At 40.9% G+C, this 17,973-nt stretch overlaps 1 protein-coding gene across 14 annotated transcripts in view; it reads right to left on the reverse strand.

Annotated features, from left to right (window-relative positions):
• Positions 1 to 17,973, reverse strand: part of SUN1 (Sad1 and UNC84 domain containing 1) — a 53,440-nt gene that overhangs the window by 13,297 nt on the left and 22,170 nt on the right. For 8 of the 14 annotated variants that reach the window (XM_081839652.1, XM_081839663.1, XM_081839664.1 and 5 more), the window contains 10 exons: positions 15,527 to 15,717; positions 11,389 to 11,415; positions 11,106 to 11,300; positions 9,804 to 9,926; positions 8,097 to 8,180; positions 7,434 to 7,544; positions 6,642 to 6,740; positions 4,667 to 4,760; positions 2,401 to 2,459; positions 765 to 910 (listed from right to left, as the gene is read on the reverse strand). In XM_081839652.1, the coding sequence (XP_081695778.1) occupies positions 765 to 910; positions 2,401 to 2,459; positions 4,667 to 4,760; positions 6,642 to 6,740; positions 7,434 to 7,544; positions 8,097 to 8,180; positions 9,804 to 9,926; positions 11,106 to 11,300; positions 11,389 to 11,415; positions 15,527 to 15,717 (1,129 nt within the window). The remainder of the gene's footprint in view (positions 1 to 764; positions 911 to 2,400; positions 2,460 to 4,666; positions 4,761 to 6,641; positions 6,741 to 7,433; positions 7,545 to 8,096; positions 8,181 to 9,803; positions 9,927 to 11,105; positions 11,301 to 11,388; positions 11,416 to 15,526; positions 15,718 to 17,973) is intronic. The other 6 variants (XM_081839662.1, XM_081839661.1, XM_081839660.1 and 3 more) reach the window with 6 other exon arrangements.

Raw genomic sequence — 17,973 nt, forward strand, 5'->3', positions numbered from 1 at the left:
CAAAATAGCTCACAACTGCAACAAATTACAGCTGTAAAACAAAACAAAAACCCTTAAAACAAGTTAGAGAAGCAGACTAAAGTAGCAGCTGCAGTTAATCCTGAATAATAACACCATTCAGAAAAGCTCCAATGAAATAAAATTGTCTCCACTGTTTTGCCTAAAAGCAGGCAGTGATAAGAATGGCATACCTTTCTTGAGAGTTTATTTCAGATTTTGGGATTAATTCTCATTATCCCCAGAGCAATGAATGATAAAATAAAATTTAAGAGACGGATTTAAAGGATACACTGCACATGGAAAGGAGATGGGGAGGAGTCCAAAGGTCATCCATTGGGGAAGGGTTTTTTTTAAAAAAAAAACAAAACTATGCACTATGCATATTGATGAGCTATCTATCAAGCCAACACAACTTGTGAAGCATCAAGCCAACCTCATGCTCTGGGGTTTCAAAAAGAGAGAGCCTGTCAGACGCTTGGAAAGTCAAGACAGGCAGCAACAATAGTTGCTGGTAGGCTGCTGTACATGGGTGGCATATGTCATGTTTGGCATAGCAGACTAAGGCCTGCACAACAGGAACAAAATAATTTGGCCAGCTCTTGGTTGTATCACTCCCAACCCTTCACAATACTGGCAGGTATTCATTTGCAGATGGATAGAACAAAGGCCATCATCTAATAGGAAAGTGAGTAACATGCAGAGCCCCTTAGCCTTCACATGTGAAACAAAAAGCCTTAAGACACATATTTTTAAAGAGCACTTACATCAGGGTATGGAAGAGCATAAGAGTCATCGGGCTGAGGCTCAATGATATTTGCAGAATCTTCCCAGCTGTGTATTCTGTGTATGCCCGTCCAATTCAAAGCTGGCAATAACGAAAGGAAACCTTCGGTACCCCAGTGCCATAATCCTAAAAGAAAGAAGGCAAAAAGGGGTAAAGATAAAGATCTTGATAACAGGAAATCCTCAGATTTTTTTTCTAAAGTAAGTTTGACAAAATAAACCAACATTAATTTGGCATTGATCATTGAATTAATAACTTTGACCACAGTCTATATCAGGAGTCAGCAAACATTTTCAGCAGGGGGCCGGTCCACTGCCCCTCAAAGCTTGTGGGGGTCCAGACTATATTTTCTTTTGGGGGGGGGAATGAACGAATTCCTATGCCCCACAAATAACCCAGAGATGTATTTTAAATAAAAGGACACATTCTACTCATGTAAAAACACGCTGATTCCCGGACTGTCCTCAGGCTGGATTTAAAAGGCAATTGGGCTGATCCGGCCCCTGGGCCTTAGTTTGCCTATCCGTGGTCTACATCCTTTCTCAATGCAAATATGAAAACTATGGGAACTCAAGAGCAACAGGGAAGTGCCCTGACTCAGTTCGAAAGCATATGTGTTGCATGTGGAAGGCCTCAGGTACAATCTCCAGCATCTCCTGACAGGGCTGGAAAAAACCCCTGTTTGAGATCACGGAGAATCACTGCTAGTCAGTGTAGACATAGAGAGTGATGTGGACCAATTGCCTGACTTAGAATAAAGGAGCTTCCAATGTTCCCAATAAATCCCAGGGCCCATCCCCTCCAATAAATTAATGATTTCTACCAATTCCGCTACTTAAAACTTTTCAGTCATCCCTCTATATGAAGTGCTATTCTACATAATTATTGTACTTAGACAGTTCTGTTGCTACAAAGATTCACCATCTGTGTAGCTGGGCATACTCTTAACCTTCCAGCTGTGGTGGGAGTGGACCACACCTACATGGATTGGATGTTGGGCTCTGCAATGAATTATCCATCATAATTGTGGCTCACCAGGTACTAGGCATGTGTACGTACACACAAACACACACACACACACACACACACTTCCAGACCTAGGCAAGCAGGAAAAAAGGCTGCTCAAGCTTCTAGATAAGTGTTTCCCAAACTTGGGCCTCCCGTTGATTTTGGACTTCAGTTCCCATCATCTCTGACCACTGGTCCTGATAGCTAGGGATGTTGGGAGTTGTAATCCAAAAACAGCTTGAGATCCAAGTTTGGGAAATTATTCTAGATCTGGGATGTCCAACCGGTTGATCGTGATTCACGGGTTGATCATGGGGTGTTCCTGGTCAATCGCGTGACTCTGATTGAGTGACCCCCCCCCAAAAAAACCCCTCAACAACTTTGGTCAATCCAATGGGTAGATCACTGCCAATGTTTTTATAGTGGGAGTAGATCACATCTCTTGGAAGTTGGACATCCCTGTTCTAGATGAACCACTGTTATGTGGCTGGTTGGCTGCATTCAGTCTGAGTGGGCCACACATGTAGGCTGAATACACACAACCCTATAAATAGGTAACCTAGATTAGTAAGATTTCAGGCTCATTCTACTGATACATTTCTGCCTACCTAGCAACAGCAATAGCGGGAGGAGAAACAACAGCAGTCTGAATATCTTTGGAAGGCATCTGGAAAATAGATAAAGGAATTTCACTGTAATTAGCTCACTGCCATTGGTTGCCTGAACATGTAACATATAACTGAAAATTTCAATTCCATTACTTAAGCTCTTTATGACCGTGATCTGTAACAATGCCAACAACATTATGAAGATAGTTTTGTAACCCATTCAGAGAGAAAACAGCAGCACATATTAGACTACAGACTACAATCTAGAACAGTTTAGACTTGCCCATAGGCTTAAAAGGTGCCTAGGAGGACTTTTCTCTCTTGAACAGTGACTTGGTGTGATGTACAGTGGTGCCTCGCAAGACGAAATTAATCCGTTCCGTGAGGCTCTTCGTATAGTGGTTTTGTCATCTTGCGAAGCAAGCCCATTGACAGCTTAGCGGATTAGCGCTATTAGCGGTTTAGCGGCTTTTAGCGGATCAGCTGATAAGCGGCTTATCAGCGGATCAGCTGATAAGCGGCTTAGGGCTTAGGAAAAGGGGGGGGGGAGGGAAAAAACCCCGCAGGAACTCGCAAGACATTTTCGTCTTGCGAAGCAAGCCCATAGGGAAATTCGTTTTGCGAAGCGCCTCCAAAACGGAAAACCCTTTCGTCTAGCGGGTTTTCCATCTTGTGAGGCGTTCGTCTTGCGGGGCACCACTGTACTGCAAGCTGCCTCTGGAACGCACTGATGTTCTCAACAGAAGCTTGTGTTCCAGTCCTGATGGTTGCAGAAAATAAATTGCATGGATTTTAGGATTGTGGCCATTATCTCTCCTCTGTGTCAATTTTAAAAATAAATTTAGAGGAGTGATGTGGGATGGAATTTTTTCCACTGCTATATTCATCCATTGAAAAGTTTCCATTTGTGGAATACATTACTATATACATTTTTTAAAAATAATATAATGAATTAATACAAGTCAAACTGAGCAACTGGAACGGGGACAGGAAGTTCTTAGAGGATGGCCAAGTTAATTTAACCAGTTTCAGTGCTAACATTTTCTTTCTTTAAAAAGATTTGCCATGCTTAAAATACAGTGGTACCTTGGGTTAAGTACTTAATTCGTCCCGGACGTCCGTTCTTAACCTGAAACTGTTCTTAACCTGAAGCACCACTTTAGCTAATGGGGCCTCCCGCTGCCGCCAAGCCACCGGAGCACGATTTCTGTTCTCATCCTGAAGCAAAGTTCTTAACCCGATGTACTATTTCTGGGTTAGCAGAGTCTGTAACCTGAAGCGTATGTAACCTGAAGCGTATGTAACCCGAGGTACCACTGTACTTACAAGTATTCCAACAAACTGAAGTTTCCAAACAAAGTATTTGTTTGATTTGAATTTGTTTTTATGTACATTAACTATGCTTTATTTTATTTTATTCATTTAAAAGGAAGATATTTTAATTCAAATACTTTTTTTGGGGGGGGGGGACTTCTGAGATATTTATACAGCAAGGGAAATTAACATGGCACACTTTTTTTAGTTTTGGTTACTAAAATAAAATAATAAATCTCTCTCTCTCTATCCAAAATTGGATCCCAATCTGCTCAGGGTAGCGTTATTCTTTCAGAGAAAATCTACCACTTTGTCTTGAGATCCCCAATATTGAAACCAGGAGGCAACTTCTTAGCCTAGCTTGCAGAATTTAATAACCACCAAACAAGCTCAGTAAACTGAGTGCTTTCCAATGCACATGGTTCATCATAACAAGAACAAGTAGCAGCAAGCTTCAGCCTGTGTGCACCCTGGCACCCACAGCATAGCTGTGAAGACTGGACACTTTCACTTCCATTTTCAGCAAACATCAGTATAGCAATACATCTGTAACCTAATCGGTGGTTAACTTTAACTATGGCCTGTTGAAACATGTCATTTTTATAATCAATGGTTTGAAGCTGGCTTATTTCAACCAACAGCAATAGGATTAAATATTAAAATTAATCACTGTTTGTCCTTGACAAACAGTGGTTGTTTTAAAACGAAAATGAAAGTTTCCAATCTGCTTGCAACCACATCATGGAGTTGGGGGAGAAAATTTGTGTCCAAGACTCCCTGCACTTTGTAATAATCCAGTGGTCTGTCATGATGTATGAACCAGCTGAAAAATGAGACTGTATCATCTTTAATCCAATTGTTTCCAGTGATAAAACTGTGATGAAGAAAACTGATCTACAATCAGTTTCCTAAACACATGGTGATCAAATTCTGTTAAGAAATGCTTACAAACCTTGTAAGAAGGAACACATTCAGCAAAGAAATCAGAGTAACAAGTTGATACCATCCAGTCCCAAGCCACCAGAACACTCCTGCAGCTGCCTTCCCTAGATGAGAACAGACAACGCTGGCTGAATAGGGAATGTAAGATAACCACCAAAGACAATAGTTTTCAAACATTTGGGTCTTCAGGGAAACTTTTCCAAATCAACATGTCTGCTGGGAATCCCTATAAGTGGATGAGGATCCTGGGACATATTCTAAGTCACATCCTCTGTTCACACAGATACTGGCTAGGCCTGCAGAGCTTGGCCATTATCATCCATGAACCAAGATGCACCCAAGGAGACAGCCAACATGGCCCTGTAGCTTCACACTGCAGGGGATGCTCTGCAATGTTGGGCGAGTAGCCTCTTGGGAAAGTTTGTCCATCATTACACATCTTTTCATTGAGGAGATCTAAGCTTCCCTGGAACACAGTTTGAAAACCACTGGCTTAGGAGGAGACCAAGTGGAAGCAACAAGGGAGTGCTGTAGAAGAATATTATAGAACATGCAGATTTTGGGTGTAAATGAGTATTGGCAAATGACCATACACATGCAACATTAAAATCAGTCCATAACACATCATATTACAATCTATATTCATAACCTAAAATGTCACACACGCATGCATAGTCATGCAGCAGAGAGTAATGCAGTAGCAACTTAGGTCTGACAATTTATAAAAGAAAAGTGCATGCTGAAGCTGCATTCTTAATATGTACTCAGTGTGTCAATGAAACCCCAATGAAACCCCTTGGGGAATGAGATGAAGTAAGATGCCCAAGGATACATGGAATTGCAAGGAGTCTATTTCTGAGAGCAGCCCTAGCTAATTCTGCCTCGCAATACTGGAAGCAGGCACACTGTATAAGGTATGCTGGGTTATTAATAAGCTGTGAACACAACCACGCTACAGATGTTAGCATTAAGCAAACAACGATGGAAAAACCAAAAGGATGCTTGAAACAAGTTCATTTCCTACATGAAAAGCGCTTCAACATAGGCAACAATGTGAAAACTAAGCCAGTCTACACCGTGGCAGAGGAAGGGGTGTGTGGGCCGCCCGGGTGTCATCACTGAGGTGTGTGACAGACAAAAATATGAGGGTGGTTTTTTTTAAAAAAAAAACAACAACCCTGGGCTCACGAAACGTTTTAGTTTGGTCAACAAACATAACGAAACACGAGTGGCACTAGGTGCCACACCGCGGGGCTAGCAGTTACTGAGGGGCCTGCAGCGTGTGCCAGCCACATGTCTCTCCTGGGAGTGAGATGGTGGCTTGGGTGGCTGCAGGTTCCGCGTTGCCTGAAACGACAGCATGGGGCTTGCGTGTGCCCACTGCCTCTCCCTCAGCCGCCCTACAGCTGAGGGGAAGGCAGCAGAGAGGCTCCATGCAGCACGCCCAGCTCATATAGGCGGCTCGCCCTGCCCCTGGCTGCAGGATGTGTGGGCCGCCCCCAGCACCCAAGCGGCTAGCTATGCCACTGAGTCTACACACAGGTTTCATCCTCTTTTCCAAATAAAAATGCTGGACATTCAGGAACTAAGAAGGCGAAGCTGTATAGGACGATGGAGAACACTTGTGACCTTTTGTTCATAGCAGGGCTAGTGCCTGCAGGAAATAGAAAGTGGTTGGTTCCTCCTGATCTCCGGATGGTTAGGTAGGTAGTTCTATACAGAGATTTCTGCCTATTGATTTGAAAGCCTTCTTTCCAAAGCCCATGCCTCATCAGGTACACTGATGGTGCAAACAAGCCCCATGGCACTTACAGGAAGTGCTTTTTTGTGTAGGAAATGTTTCTGTGTAGCATTTGAAGCTGCCATAAGGATCACAAATCCAGGTTAAATCAGCTGATCACATCTACTATAAGATGCCAGTATGCATTAAAAGGCAGAATACTCATGCAAAAGCATAAACACACACACACAAAATCAATAGTAACCTGGAGACACAACAGCTAGCCAAAGGAGTGACATAATCTTCCTGGACACAAACCATCCTGCTGTTCCCATTCTTTGTAACATATGTAGCAAGAAGTAACCTAATATAACACAGATGAATATGAACACAGAAAATGGGGAGCATCTTCAATTAAAAACACTACCATTTTAAAACACTCTGGGATTGTTTTGTTTTTCATCCACATACAAAATATTTTATTAGCATTACAGCAGAGAAAAACTGGAACTAACATTATAAAGAAACATTGGATTTCATAATTCAACAGGCTCTGTTTTCCATGGGTTTACTACCGTTATTTTTAATAAACAAGAATGGTTTTGAGAGAGAATACTACGTACTTCACTGAAAGAGTCATACTGCTAAGCATTTGTTATTAAAATAAAAAGACTGTATTTATTAGGTGCAGATCTATTTTAGCTAGAAGATTTTGGGGGGACGATGACCAAAAACTCTCTTCTTTAAGATTATTGTTCCTCATCTGTAACATTCCATTTTAGCACAATAGCACAAGCTATTTTATTCTGCCTTCCTAACAGTTCTGCAACATATGTAGAATGAGGATTATCTGCTCCAACCTTCCTTCATGACAGGGGTCAACCTAAACTCATAGCAAGAGCTGATAAGAGGTGCTGGCTGACACAAGCAAGTCACTCTAATCTACTTTGCAAGAAAGCTCTAAAAACAACAACAGAGAGAGCAATTAACAATGAAGAGATTGTGATGATGAGAGCAAAAGAAATCAAAATACGAAAACAAAATGGTGCAAGTCAACCTGTGTAAGAAAAGATGTGCCAAATGGTCCTTGCTACTCTTTTAGACCTTGAGGATTGCATGTGGGCTGTTGTGTGTGTTTCAAGGTGTTTCTTCCCCTTACAGTCATCACCTGTTGGTTGTGGTAACAATCAATTAATATAACACATTCAAGAAGACAGTGGTGTGCCAGATATGTCACAGAAATTTATTTTCCCCAGATTCCTCCCCCAGAATCTTGGTGTGTTTCTGCCTCTTGTCTATAGAAATGGGAGCAGGCACCAATGCAGTAGGGGAGAGGCAGGCATGCCACAAACCTCTGTGGTCTGTATCACTTGACACATTCATGCTGCAGATTTGCCACCCAACCTTTAGTGACAAATAAAATTAAATCCCATAGACAGTTGCATCTATAAAGACAACTGTTAAAATGCAATTGATAATAAAGCATTTAGAGAGGTAATGGAGCAAACAACTGGAACTTCCTGCAAGTGCCAAGATACATTGCTTTTCCAGCTTCCACAAAATTACAGAATATCCCTGCAAAAGTCAGAATTATTAACAGGGTTGTTATGACAAAATGGGAATGCCACCATGTATGCCACCTTCATCTCCTTAGAGGAAACGTGGGATTTAAATTCAACAATAAATAAAATAACACTTTTTCAAAATCTGTCAAACTTACACATTGATTCTCCATTCATACCCAGGTGGCCATCTTCCCTGAGAAATTCTTTTACATTCATGCTTCCACAGTAGCTAGAGTGAGCTGCAGCACAAGAAAAACAAATAATTAAGAACAAAGATTTTCACAGGCTACAAAAACAGAAAATACAACCCAGAAAGGTCCAACAGCAGGCACGATGTGTCCACTGCAATCTTTTGATTTCTTTGCACAGCATCTTTCACAGATAAACTGCAACATGACATGGAAAGTCACCTTATTTACAAAAGCAGCTCACCACCCCACACCCAGAAAGGAGATAAAGGGGACAGCACAGGTATCTTTGGAGTAGTGTGGTGAAGAAATACAAACATAAAGACCCTCAGGGTGTGCCTATTTTAAGGCCAGCTGTTCTTTGGATTGTACCCATATATACAGTACCCCAGTTTGCACATAGCTGACAGCAAATAAATGATTCTCTTTTGTTAAAAGCTAGTTGAGGTCCTAAGAAACTCAACCTAGAAAATGATGTTTAAGTTGAACTAACTAGGATGAGCTATGCTCCATCTTAGTTTTTTTGCGGGGGGGGGGGCAGGTTGCTCATGAATTCTGCTGGTCTGCATTTCTAAGGCTATTTATATTCCTGGGTGATTGTTGCTTGCTAATATTTGTCCTGCTTAGAAGCCTTCTAAAGAAGACCAGGCCTGCTGTTTCTGACATTTTAAACACATTCTCTTTTCACTTCTGGAGACCAAAGGACACCAGAAAAATATTTTAAAATACTTTAATATGCTTTGATTTCCTGCAGAAAACAAATCGTGAAAGAGAAACCAAGTACATCTTGATGAGAAAGGCCATTACAAGACGACACCAGGATCCAAAGAGGTCACCAAGGGCTCAACCCCATATGGTGGAATTTGCAGATCAGAAAGTCATGTTACACAGTACCAAAAACATGGTGCCATGGTGCTTGAGAAACATAATTCCAAAGCGCTCTTGGGCATTAGATGCATAGTTCTTTTATCCAGGGCCAATATTGCAAGCACAGTATTATGCAATGGAAGTGTGGGTTTGCTACAGAAGCTGCAGACCATCCCAGCTCCCTTGGGCACAGACCGGTATGATATATGCAGATGAAAACACACTTGTCACATCCACACATTACATTTCTGGGCATTCATGTAAAAATGTTTAATGGGACTATCTTAAAAACGCAAACAAGAAGCAGTAGTTGGCCAATGACAGCCAGGAATTACACTTCTATGGTGGAATATAAAATACATCTGACCAAAGCAAGCACGTTTGTTGTTAAATACACTGTATATAAACACTAAAGAAAGAAGAAAAACCCCAGCACTTAAAGACTGGGACAGTGTGATTTTTATCTATAATGTAATGCAATTTAAATAATCTACTTTCATAATCAAGGTTAAGCTTTCATTCAAAACCCACTATTCATGCCTTTTCAAGAAAGGAAGAAAAAAGGAGAACCTGCACCAGTGCCTTGTGCCTGCATACCGATGCTTCTAAGAGAATATATATATATATATAAGGCAGGCAACTGAAAGCAAGAAAGAAGCAAGGTCACCAAAGAGGACATAATAAAGCTGCAGAGTGAAAGACATGAAGAAGCATACACACACTAAGGTAGTAGAGGGGTTCAGAATTTGTTTTTTAAGTGTGTGGCACGGATGGACAAAGAAAAAGATAAGCTAAAAAACAAAATACCTTTACAGTCATAGCCCAGCTTCAGCAAGATCATTTGAAATAACTGCACTATGAGTGATGAAAAAGATGTTGTGGTATACTTGGCTGCTCGCAGAATCTGATTTGTGTAGAAAGGGAGGCCCCCTATTAAAAGAGCATCAGTAGCATGTTAGTTGCTTCCACTTCTCTACTGACTGACACAGTGAAAATACAAAGCTAACCCATGTAGGTGCAGTATGGTTATTTCTTACTTTCCAAAATATGAGAAGTCACCCCATGGCAACAGTCATTTTTATCTTTCATTCATTGAAGCACATGGAGAATAAGTGGGGTTAAAAGACAACAACCAAATTACCGAAAAACACTGTTAAGTACCAGTCCATGTAACTAACAACTTCAGAAAAATATGTAGCATTCCTTGCTTTGCAAATTTACTAGCCAAAACGCTTAAGTTGGCAGATGAGCAAAACTGGTTAGCGCAAAATGCGTTCTTCTTCAGCATTCAAATAATGGCAAGGAAAGAATGAGCCGCTCTCAACACTAATTTCTATGGGATACATTCAGACAAGCAGAATGTAGAACTCCTCAGAAGCAAAGACAATCAATACTACTGAGAGATTGTAATCCTACAGTTTCATAGAGGCTGCTACTAAGTAAAGAAACCCGAATGAGATGATGGATCATTCTGGAAAATAAGACAGAGGTAAAGAATGATGTGTTAGATACAGTTGCTCTGGGAAAGTAGTTCTGGAGATTGGTTTCTCACTTTCAAGTGCACAAAGTTTCCTCCTTTTAATTCTTCCTCATTTAAGAATGTAACCACGCTCTAGTAACTCTGCCTCCTACTTCAGATGCCTATTGGCACAGCTTATGGAAAGAACACCAATTCTATGGAGTTTTTCTGAACAAAAATGTGATCAGATGCCTTCCTCACAATGAAGATATGCAATGTGAGATTACCATACGCATGAGGGTTGGATAAACCTGTTCATCAAAAGAGCCTACCAAGTTCAGATGAAGCAACCAATTCCTACCATGCTGGTGTTTCTATGCTAGAAACTGCTTGGGTTTCTCTGTTTTCGATTAGAAAGAATGTCATGATCTTCAAAAAAGGATCAGCAGCACACAAGAACTTCCTTTGTACCAGAAGCAGTCGCAGACAGATCGCCATGGGAACGTTCTATTAAATCAAAAATTCCCCAACCTTTAGGACTAGAATCCTAAACCCATGTAACTCAACACATTTTTCACACAGTAATATTTCATTCATGCACCATTTCTCAGCAGTGGTAAACCAACAGAATGAACACCAACATTACTTACTAGACTTGTGTTTTTGGCTTCGATCCCTGGAGTAAATTCTTGAGAATGGCATGCGAGCAGCCGAGTATGCTGTGAGGACCTCCTTCCGCTCAGAAAGCATGCTGCAGTCACTGCAGGTATACCCATTGCTCAGTGTTGTCTGGTTCTCAGCTGTTGCTAAGTCACCATTGCCCTGAATCACTGTAGTGTCTCCACCTGTTGAATGGCAATAAATGATCTAACAATCCAAATCCAGTGAATTTGGGAGAGAATAAATTATAATGAAAAAGAACTGCCTGGTTACCTTTGAGATCACCATCATCATCAAGACCTGAAAAGTAAAGGGATGCTTTGTTTAAATTCAAGGAGGTGCACTATTTCTAAGTCAACGTTAACTGCTATACCAAAAGAAATTCTCCTGCTAATTCTAGAACAATAAACAAAAAGCATAGTGGAAACTTTACTATGTACAAGGGAATATCTTTTTTTTATTAAGAACAACCATTTATGTTATCTACCAAACAGGGTTACATTTCCAGGCGGAAATGTAAAGCAACAAAAAACTGTCTTTTATTACCCGTGTTGCTACTGGGGAAGCTAGATAATTGGAAGCACACAATGTTTCTGTTGCTTGGTTACCACTTGCTCTAGCTGTAGCTCACTACATAGTAGTAAAACAAGGCGGTTAATGCCAAAATTTACACTTAAAAATGCGCTACTAGTAGTTAACACAGGTTTCTTCAACCTGAGGTAAGCGGAGGCCTACAACTAGGCTAGTTAAGTAGCATATGGCCTACAACTACGACAGCACCTTTCTCTGCTCACACAGGATCAAGATCTTCTGACAGCGCTGCTCATTTGGCGCCCAGTCCTGCACACCTTACACCAGAGTAAGTGGGAAATTGGCCTGAACAAGGTCAGACCTCAAGTCAGAAAGGATTATAAGGAAGAAGGGCGGAAAGCTTTATACACATTATGTTCCTTATCTGTCTCCCCAGGTACAGTAGCCCCACAGATGCTCTTTTACACAGACTTTCCAAATAAAAGATAATTTATCAAGGTGGATTAAGGCTTTGTCTCAAATCTGTCCTTGAAGTTAATTTACAGTGACATAGCAGCACCTTACTCCACTTGGAAATTAATGCACTTGCTCTACAATTCTAGCAATCCCCACACAGCATGCCTCCTTGAGAGGAAACAGGATATAAGCTGCTTTAAAAGAGTCACCTGTCCTCTGTTTCCCCTTTCTCTAGTTTCTCAGGCACCTGGTCATTGAAAAAAGACATTAGTGAATCTTCCACAATTCTCCTAGTGTTTTACACTCAGAACCTCTGTTTACCTTGCTATTTCAAGTAGAAAGCAGCCAGACTGCCACACATATTCTATGTATTTTGAAATGTACTGCTATAAAAATACTTCCATCTCAAATGGTGTTTTTTAATTTACAAAACAATTAACAGATGGATGAACAATTTACAGATGGATGCAAATCCAACACTGTAAGAAAGACGAAGTCATCTTGAATGAAATCATATCAGTAACTAAACTAGTTTCATATATGTCCAAAATTCAAATCGTAACATGGGGCATTGGCACTGGGGGACTGCAGGAATAAGTATAGATTAACAGGCATTGCCTCCTCCACCCTCCCATCAAAAGGAGTGCCACCTGATTGCAACTTTTCACAGGGGAAGTCAACGACAGGGTTTATATTTGAAATACACACACTTTACAGGACCAAGTTTTCTTTTCAATACAGAATCCACAATTCCTTGTTTAATAACTCTCAGAATCTTCAGCCATCATGTATTTCTGCTGAAAGAATCAAAGTGTGGGTTTTGCTGTAGACATATTCACAACTCTAAAGGTGATAGTAAGCCTTCATGCTCCACACTCTGTGAAAGCTCATTCTCAAAATACTAAGTTGGACCCAGAGAGATCCTTTAAGTACAAATTCACTTGCATTTGGTCAGCAGAATTTAGAGCCATAGATCCACATAGGAATCTGCCATATTAAGTTGAAATAGTGCTCCATCTAGCGCAGTATTGTCTCTACACTGATTTATAGTAGGCCTCCAAGATTTTTGACCAATCTTTTGCAGCCTTGCCTGGAGGCGCCAGGGACTGAACCTCAATTTTTTGCAAACAACAAAGCATGTGTGTTGTTTATATATATATATATATATATATATATATATATATATATATATATGCAGGTTTTGGTGTCCTCGGGTGTCTTCCCGTGTAAAAGTTGGGGTGTCTAGGCGACGTTTCGACGAGGTCTCACTCGTCATCTTCAGGCTGGTGCTTTCGGCTTCTTGTTACTGGAACAGAGCAGGATCTCAGTGTTTGAGTTCCTATAAATACTGTAGAGGGGGTGTGGTGTATAGCCTCCAATGTTCTGGGCAGAGAGGAAGTTCCCAGGCTAGTGTGCCTTTTCTTCTTTTGTTCCTTAATTACTTGAGAGATATCTTGAGTGATTTCTTGAGTGATATCCTGAGTACCACTTAGGTGGGTCATTAGGTGTGGATTAGTTGTTAAAGTCTTTGTGTCTTGACCTCTTGAACTTTGTGAAGAGTTTTCCTGAGAAGATGGCTGTACTGTACTTAGTTGTGCTCTGGCTTGGCTTCGTGTATAGGGGCGAGCTGTGGTTTTGTGGCTTGTGTCAGCCAGATCTGTGTAGGGATTGCAGGGGGGTGCAGCATCCGGAGGTGCCACCATGGATTGGCTACTGGATGGTGTCTGTAATTCATCTGTGGAGAGGGTCTGGGTTTGGGTCTGGTGTGGTTGATTGGTGTTGGCGTTCTGTGTGCCTCTGGATCTGGTGTCAGTTTTTGTGGGGAGGGCTAATTTCCAGATGTCTGGCAAGCGGGATGTGTCGTCACGCTTGTTCATGTTGTGAGGGTGTTTCTCTATCTCGATGGCTTCCATGATTATTCTCTTGTGGTGATGTTCCGTGTTAAAGAGCAATTTGGAATCTGCAAAATTAATTTCGTGTCCTGTTTCTTTCATGTGTTGGAAAAGAGAGGAAGTTTTTTCTTCTTTTTTGACGGCATTCTTGTGTTCTGCGATACGTGCATTTATTCGTCTGTTTGTTTGTCCAATGTACGTGGCTGGGCAGACTTTGCAGGGTATTTCATAGATCCCTTGGTTTTCCAACTGGATTTTATCCTTGGGGTTTCTGAGGATATTGGCTATTTTTTGGTTGGTGCAAAAGGCTGTTTTGATATTGTGTTTATGGAGGATTTTGCTAATTTTATCTGTAGTGCCCTTGATATAAGGAAGGAGGGCCATGCCATTGTTTTCTTCTGTGTCTTGGTTTTTGGGGGGTGTTTCCTTTTGGATTAGCTTCGTAATCCTGTTTTGCTGGTATCCATTGGCAATTAACACGTTTGAGAGATTCTGTAACTCAGTTGTCAAGTGGTCTTTGTCAGCCAGGCGTTTGGTTCTGGAGATGAGAGTCTTGGCTACGGAGTTTATTTGTGCAGGGTGGTGGTGTGATTGTGCATGTAAGTAGCGGTTGGTGTGTGTTTTTTTCCGGTAGATAGTGTGTCCTCTCCACAGATGAATTACAGACACCATCCAGTAGCCAATCCATGGTGGCACCTCCGGATGCTGCACCCCCCTGCAATCCCTACACAGATCTGGCTGACACAAGCCACAAAACCACAGCTCGCCCCTATACACGAAGCCAAGCCAGAGCACAACTAAGTACAGTACAGCCATCTTCTCAGGAAAACTCTTCACAAAGTTCAAGAGGTCAAGACACAAAGACTTTAACAACTAATCCACACCTAATGACCCACCTAAGTGGTACTCAGGATATCACTCAAGAAATCACTCAAGATATCTCTCAAGTAATTAAGGAACAAAAGAAGAAAAGGCACACTAGCCTGGGAACTTCCTCTCTGCCCAGAACATTGGAGGCTATACACCACACCCCCTCTACAGTATTTATAGGAACTCAAACACTGAGATCCTGCTCTGTTCCAGTAACAAGAAGCCGAAAGCACCAGCCTGAAGATGACGAGTGAGACCTCGTCGAAACGTCGCCTAGACACCCCAACTTTTACACGGGAAGACACCCGAGGACACCAAAACCTGCATTCCTGTACCCGTGAAAATCTACGAAAGCAAATATATATATATATATATATATATATATATATATATATATGTGTGTGTGTGTGTGTGTGTGTGTGTGTGTGTGAGAAATGTAGTACAGTTGCTGCTATCTAAAAGACAAAATCCAAATCCTCCTTGGGCATCAAGGATCCTAGTTGTGCCATCAAACAGAACGTAGCCTAAATGTGTAGCCATTTCTTTCTTACTCTACCTTATTGCGTATAATGCAGCTTGCCCTTTGAACTAGAACTGACACCACAGATAACAGTATACATGCTAAATATACAGTATGTGTATTGTAGAACATTATTACCTACCCCAAAAATGGTCAACAGCCGTCTGCTCCTGTATTGAAGACTCATCCAATATAGTTGACATTAAAGATCCATCACTTGCGTGGCTACTGAAACTACTGTGGCTAAAACTGGAAGAGCTGGGCACACTTTTTCTTGGGGTATGTCTTACAGAGCCAGACTGTTTTGCCACACTTTTACGCTGCTTTACAAACCTTAAAGAAAAAGAAATGTCAAAGCATAAATGTGCAACATTCACCAACAGTTCAGGCGTATTAAGAATCTGTAACACAAGGCAAAAGAAAAGGGGTATAATAATCCAGCAGGTCTTCTGAAGCCATGTCAGTGTTACTCTGGCTATAGCAACAAAAAAAGGAAGCAGCTTTCCTCTTAAGCTAGGAAGACATCTGAAGGCAGCTCTGTATCAGGAAGTTTTTAATGTTTGATGTTTTATTATGTTTTTATATGCGTTAGAAGCTACCCAGAATTGCTGGGGCAACCCAGCCAGATGGGTGGGGTATAAATAATAATTTTGTTGTTGGGAAACATTACTCCAATGTTAAAACCGTCATAGAGCAGATAGTGGTGCAATTCAAATACACCAGTCTATGGTCTATGCTAACTACAGGGTCTATACAATGTGGAAACACAGATTGTAATCTACACAATGAGGCAAAGTACAGTTTATTTCAGAGTTGCATGCTGGTTCTTTGTTTTCTTTCTGTTAAGAATTCCTAGCTTAGTCGAAATGACAGAGAAATTAGGACACCACAGTCATGGCTTCACAAGGTGTCTGAACTGTGTCAATGTGTGAAAACTGAACTTCCAAGGTAGTTTATGATAACAATAAATCTCTTCCTAAGATCTGCTAACCTATAGGTGCCCATGAGGAAAGAAGATCCCTCCTGTCACAAATTTTGTAGCATACACAGAAAAACGCTTTCATTCCGCTTCCAAGCATCTTTGAAAGCATATGCATTGTGAAAATATCAAGCCAGACCCTCCCAGAGTTCTAGATGACTCATGAGAGGAGGCCAGTCTGTGACTTTGCACAATAATCACAAGCAGTGACAAACACTGCTTCTGCTTCTGGACAACTCTGGTACCTGGTGTAACATCACATTCTTTTTTCCAAAGGACTCATGGGAAGAGAGAAGGGTCACAACTATAAATAATGGTTGCATACCAAAGCTGTTCCAAATTTGTGGATCTCTATTTAAGCCAGTCCTGTTCTATAGACTACGCCAAAAAATATGCAGAAGTCCTTTTTTAAACCACTGATCCTAAACTTGGAAACAAGTCCAATTAAAATTAAATAGCTGTAGCTTCTAAATAAAGGAGTATAATCTAGGCAAAGGTAACCCTTTAAAGTCCCATTTTTAATGCATGAAGTAAGTAAAAGTCTGCATTTCTCCCATTTTAAATCAATTGTACTTTAATTTTTTGACTGACTATGCCAATTTTATTTTATTTTTAGCACTAGAAATGGTCACATCGTAAACAAAACAATATGCACATATACATTCTGAATCCTCTCTTACTGTAATGGTATTACCAAGAAACAAAGTCCACGAACTTTGGTGATTAAATAAGCATCCTTTGGAATGCAGATTAATAGTGGGGTTTCTTGTAGGAAGCCCCACTGAGTAATATGTGACTTATGTTGTCCTACTTGGAAGCAACTCAGAAGGGACTACTTTAAAATAAAGATTCAGTAACAGGGTTTATAGAGTGCTACTCACAAACCATTTCTTTGGGATTAATCCAATGAACAGTTCATACATTTTCTACAGGGGACAGGGTGGGTGTGCAGGCAATGTGTACATGTGAACTGGTTCTTACTTAAGTCCCATTGAGGTCAGAAGGAACTGTATTACATGCCATTTGGCAGCTTTTGAGTTCTCACAAGAAGCCAAGATAATCCATAATCCTAAAATGTTTTTCTTGTGAATATTACCTCCTTCCATCTAGTATCTAATAAACTCCACCCACCCCCCAAAAATGCAATGTTAACCACACTGAGTGTACAATGCAAAACAAGACAAAATTATTACTAGAATTTCCAGTTACAGAGTTAATCAATCCATTTGAACAGTCCAGAAATGTAACCAGTCACTGATCACCAGAGAAGCATCTCCTGTGGTTGACAGGTCTGAAAATAATGCAGCCATGTGGACTACATATATAGCTGTCTTGAAGATCTACTTGCCTCTTTTATTTTAGCTGGGGACGCAGAACACTGAGCTTACATTAATGCTTCACAGAATGATCAGGTACAAAGGAGGATCTTGCACAGAGGGGGGAAGTTTGGCAAGAGCAGCTTGTTAAAGATATGAGAAAAGCTGCCCCACTCTTAAGATTATGCAACTATTAAAAGTATAGAAGCTCCATCCTCAACTAACCAGTACTTTGAGTTTCTCGTACAAACCACACTCTCCATTTGCTGCTGCTACTTTTCTTGGACTCATAAG

This window comes from Podarcis erhardii, assembly GCF_964252035.2.
Source record: "Podarcis erhardii genome assembly, chromosome: 14".
Lineage (NCBI taxonomy): Eukaryota > Metazoa > Chordata > Lepidosauria > Squamata > Lacertidae > Podarcis > Podarcis erhardii.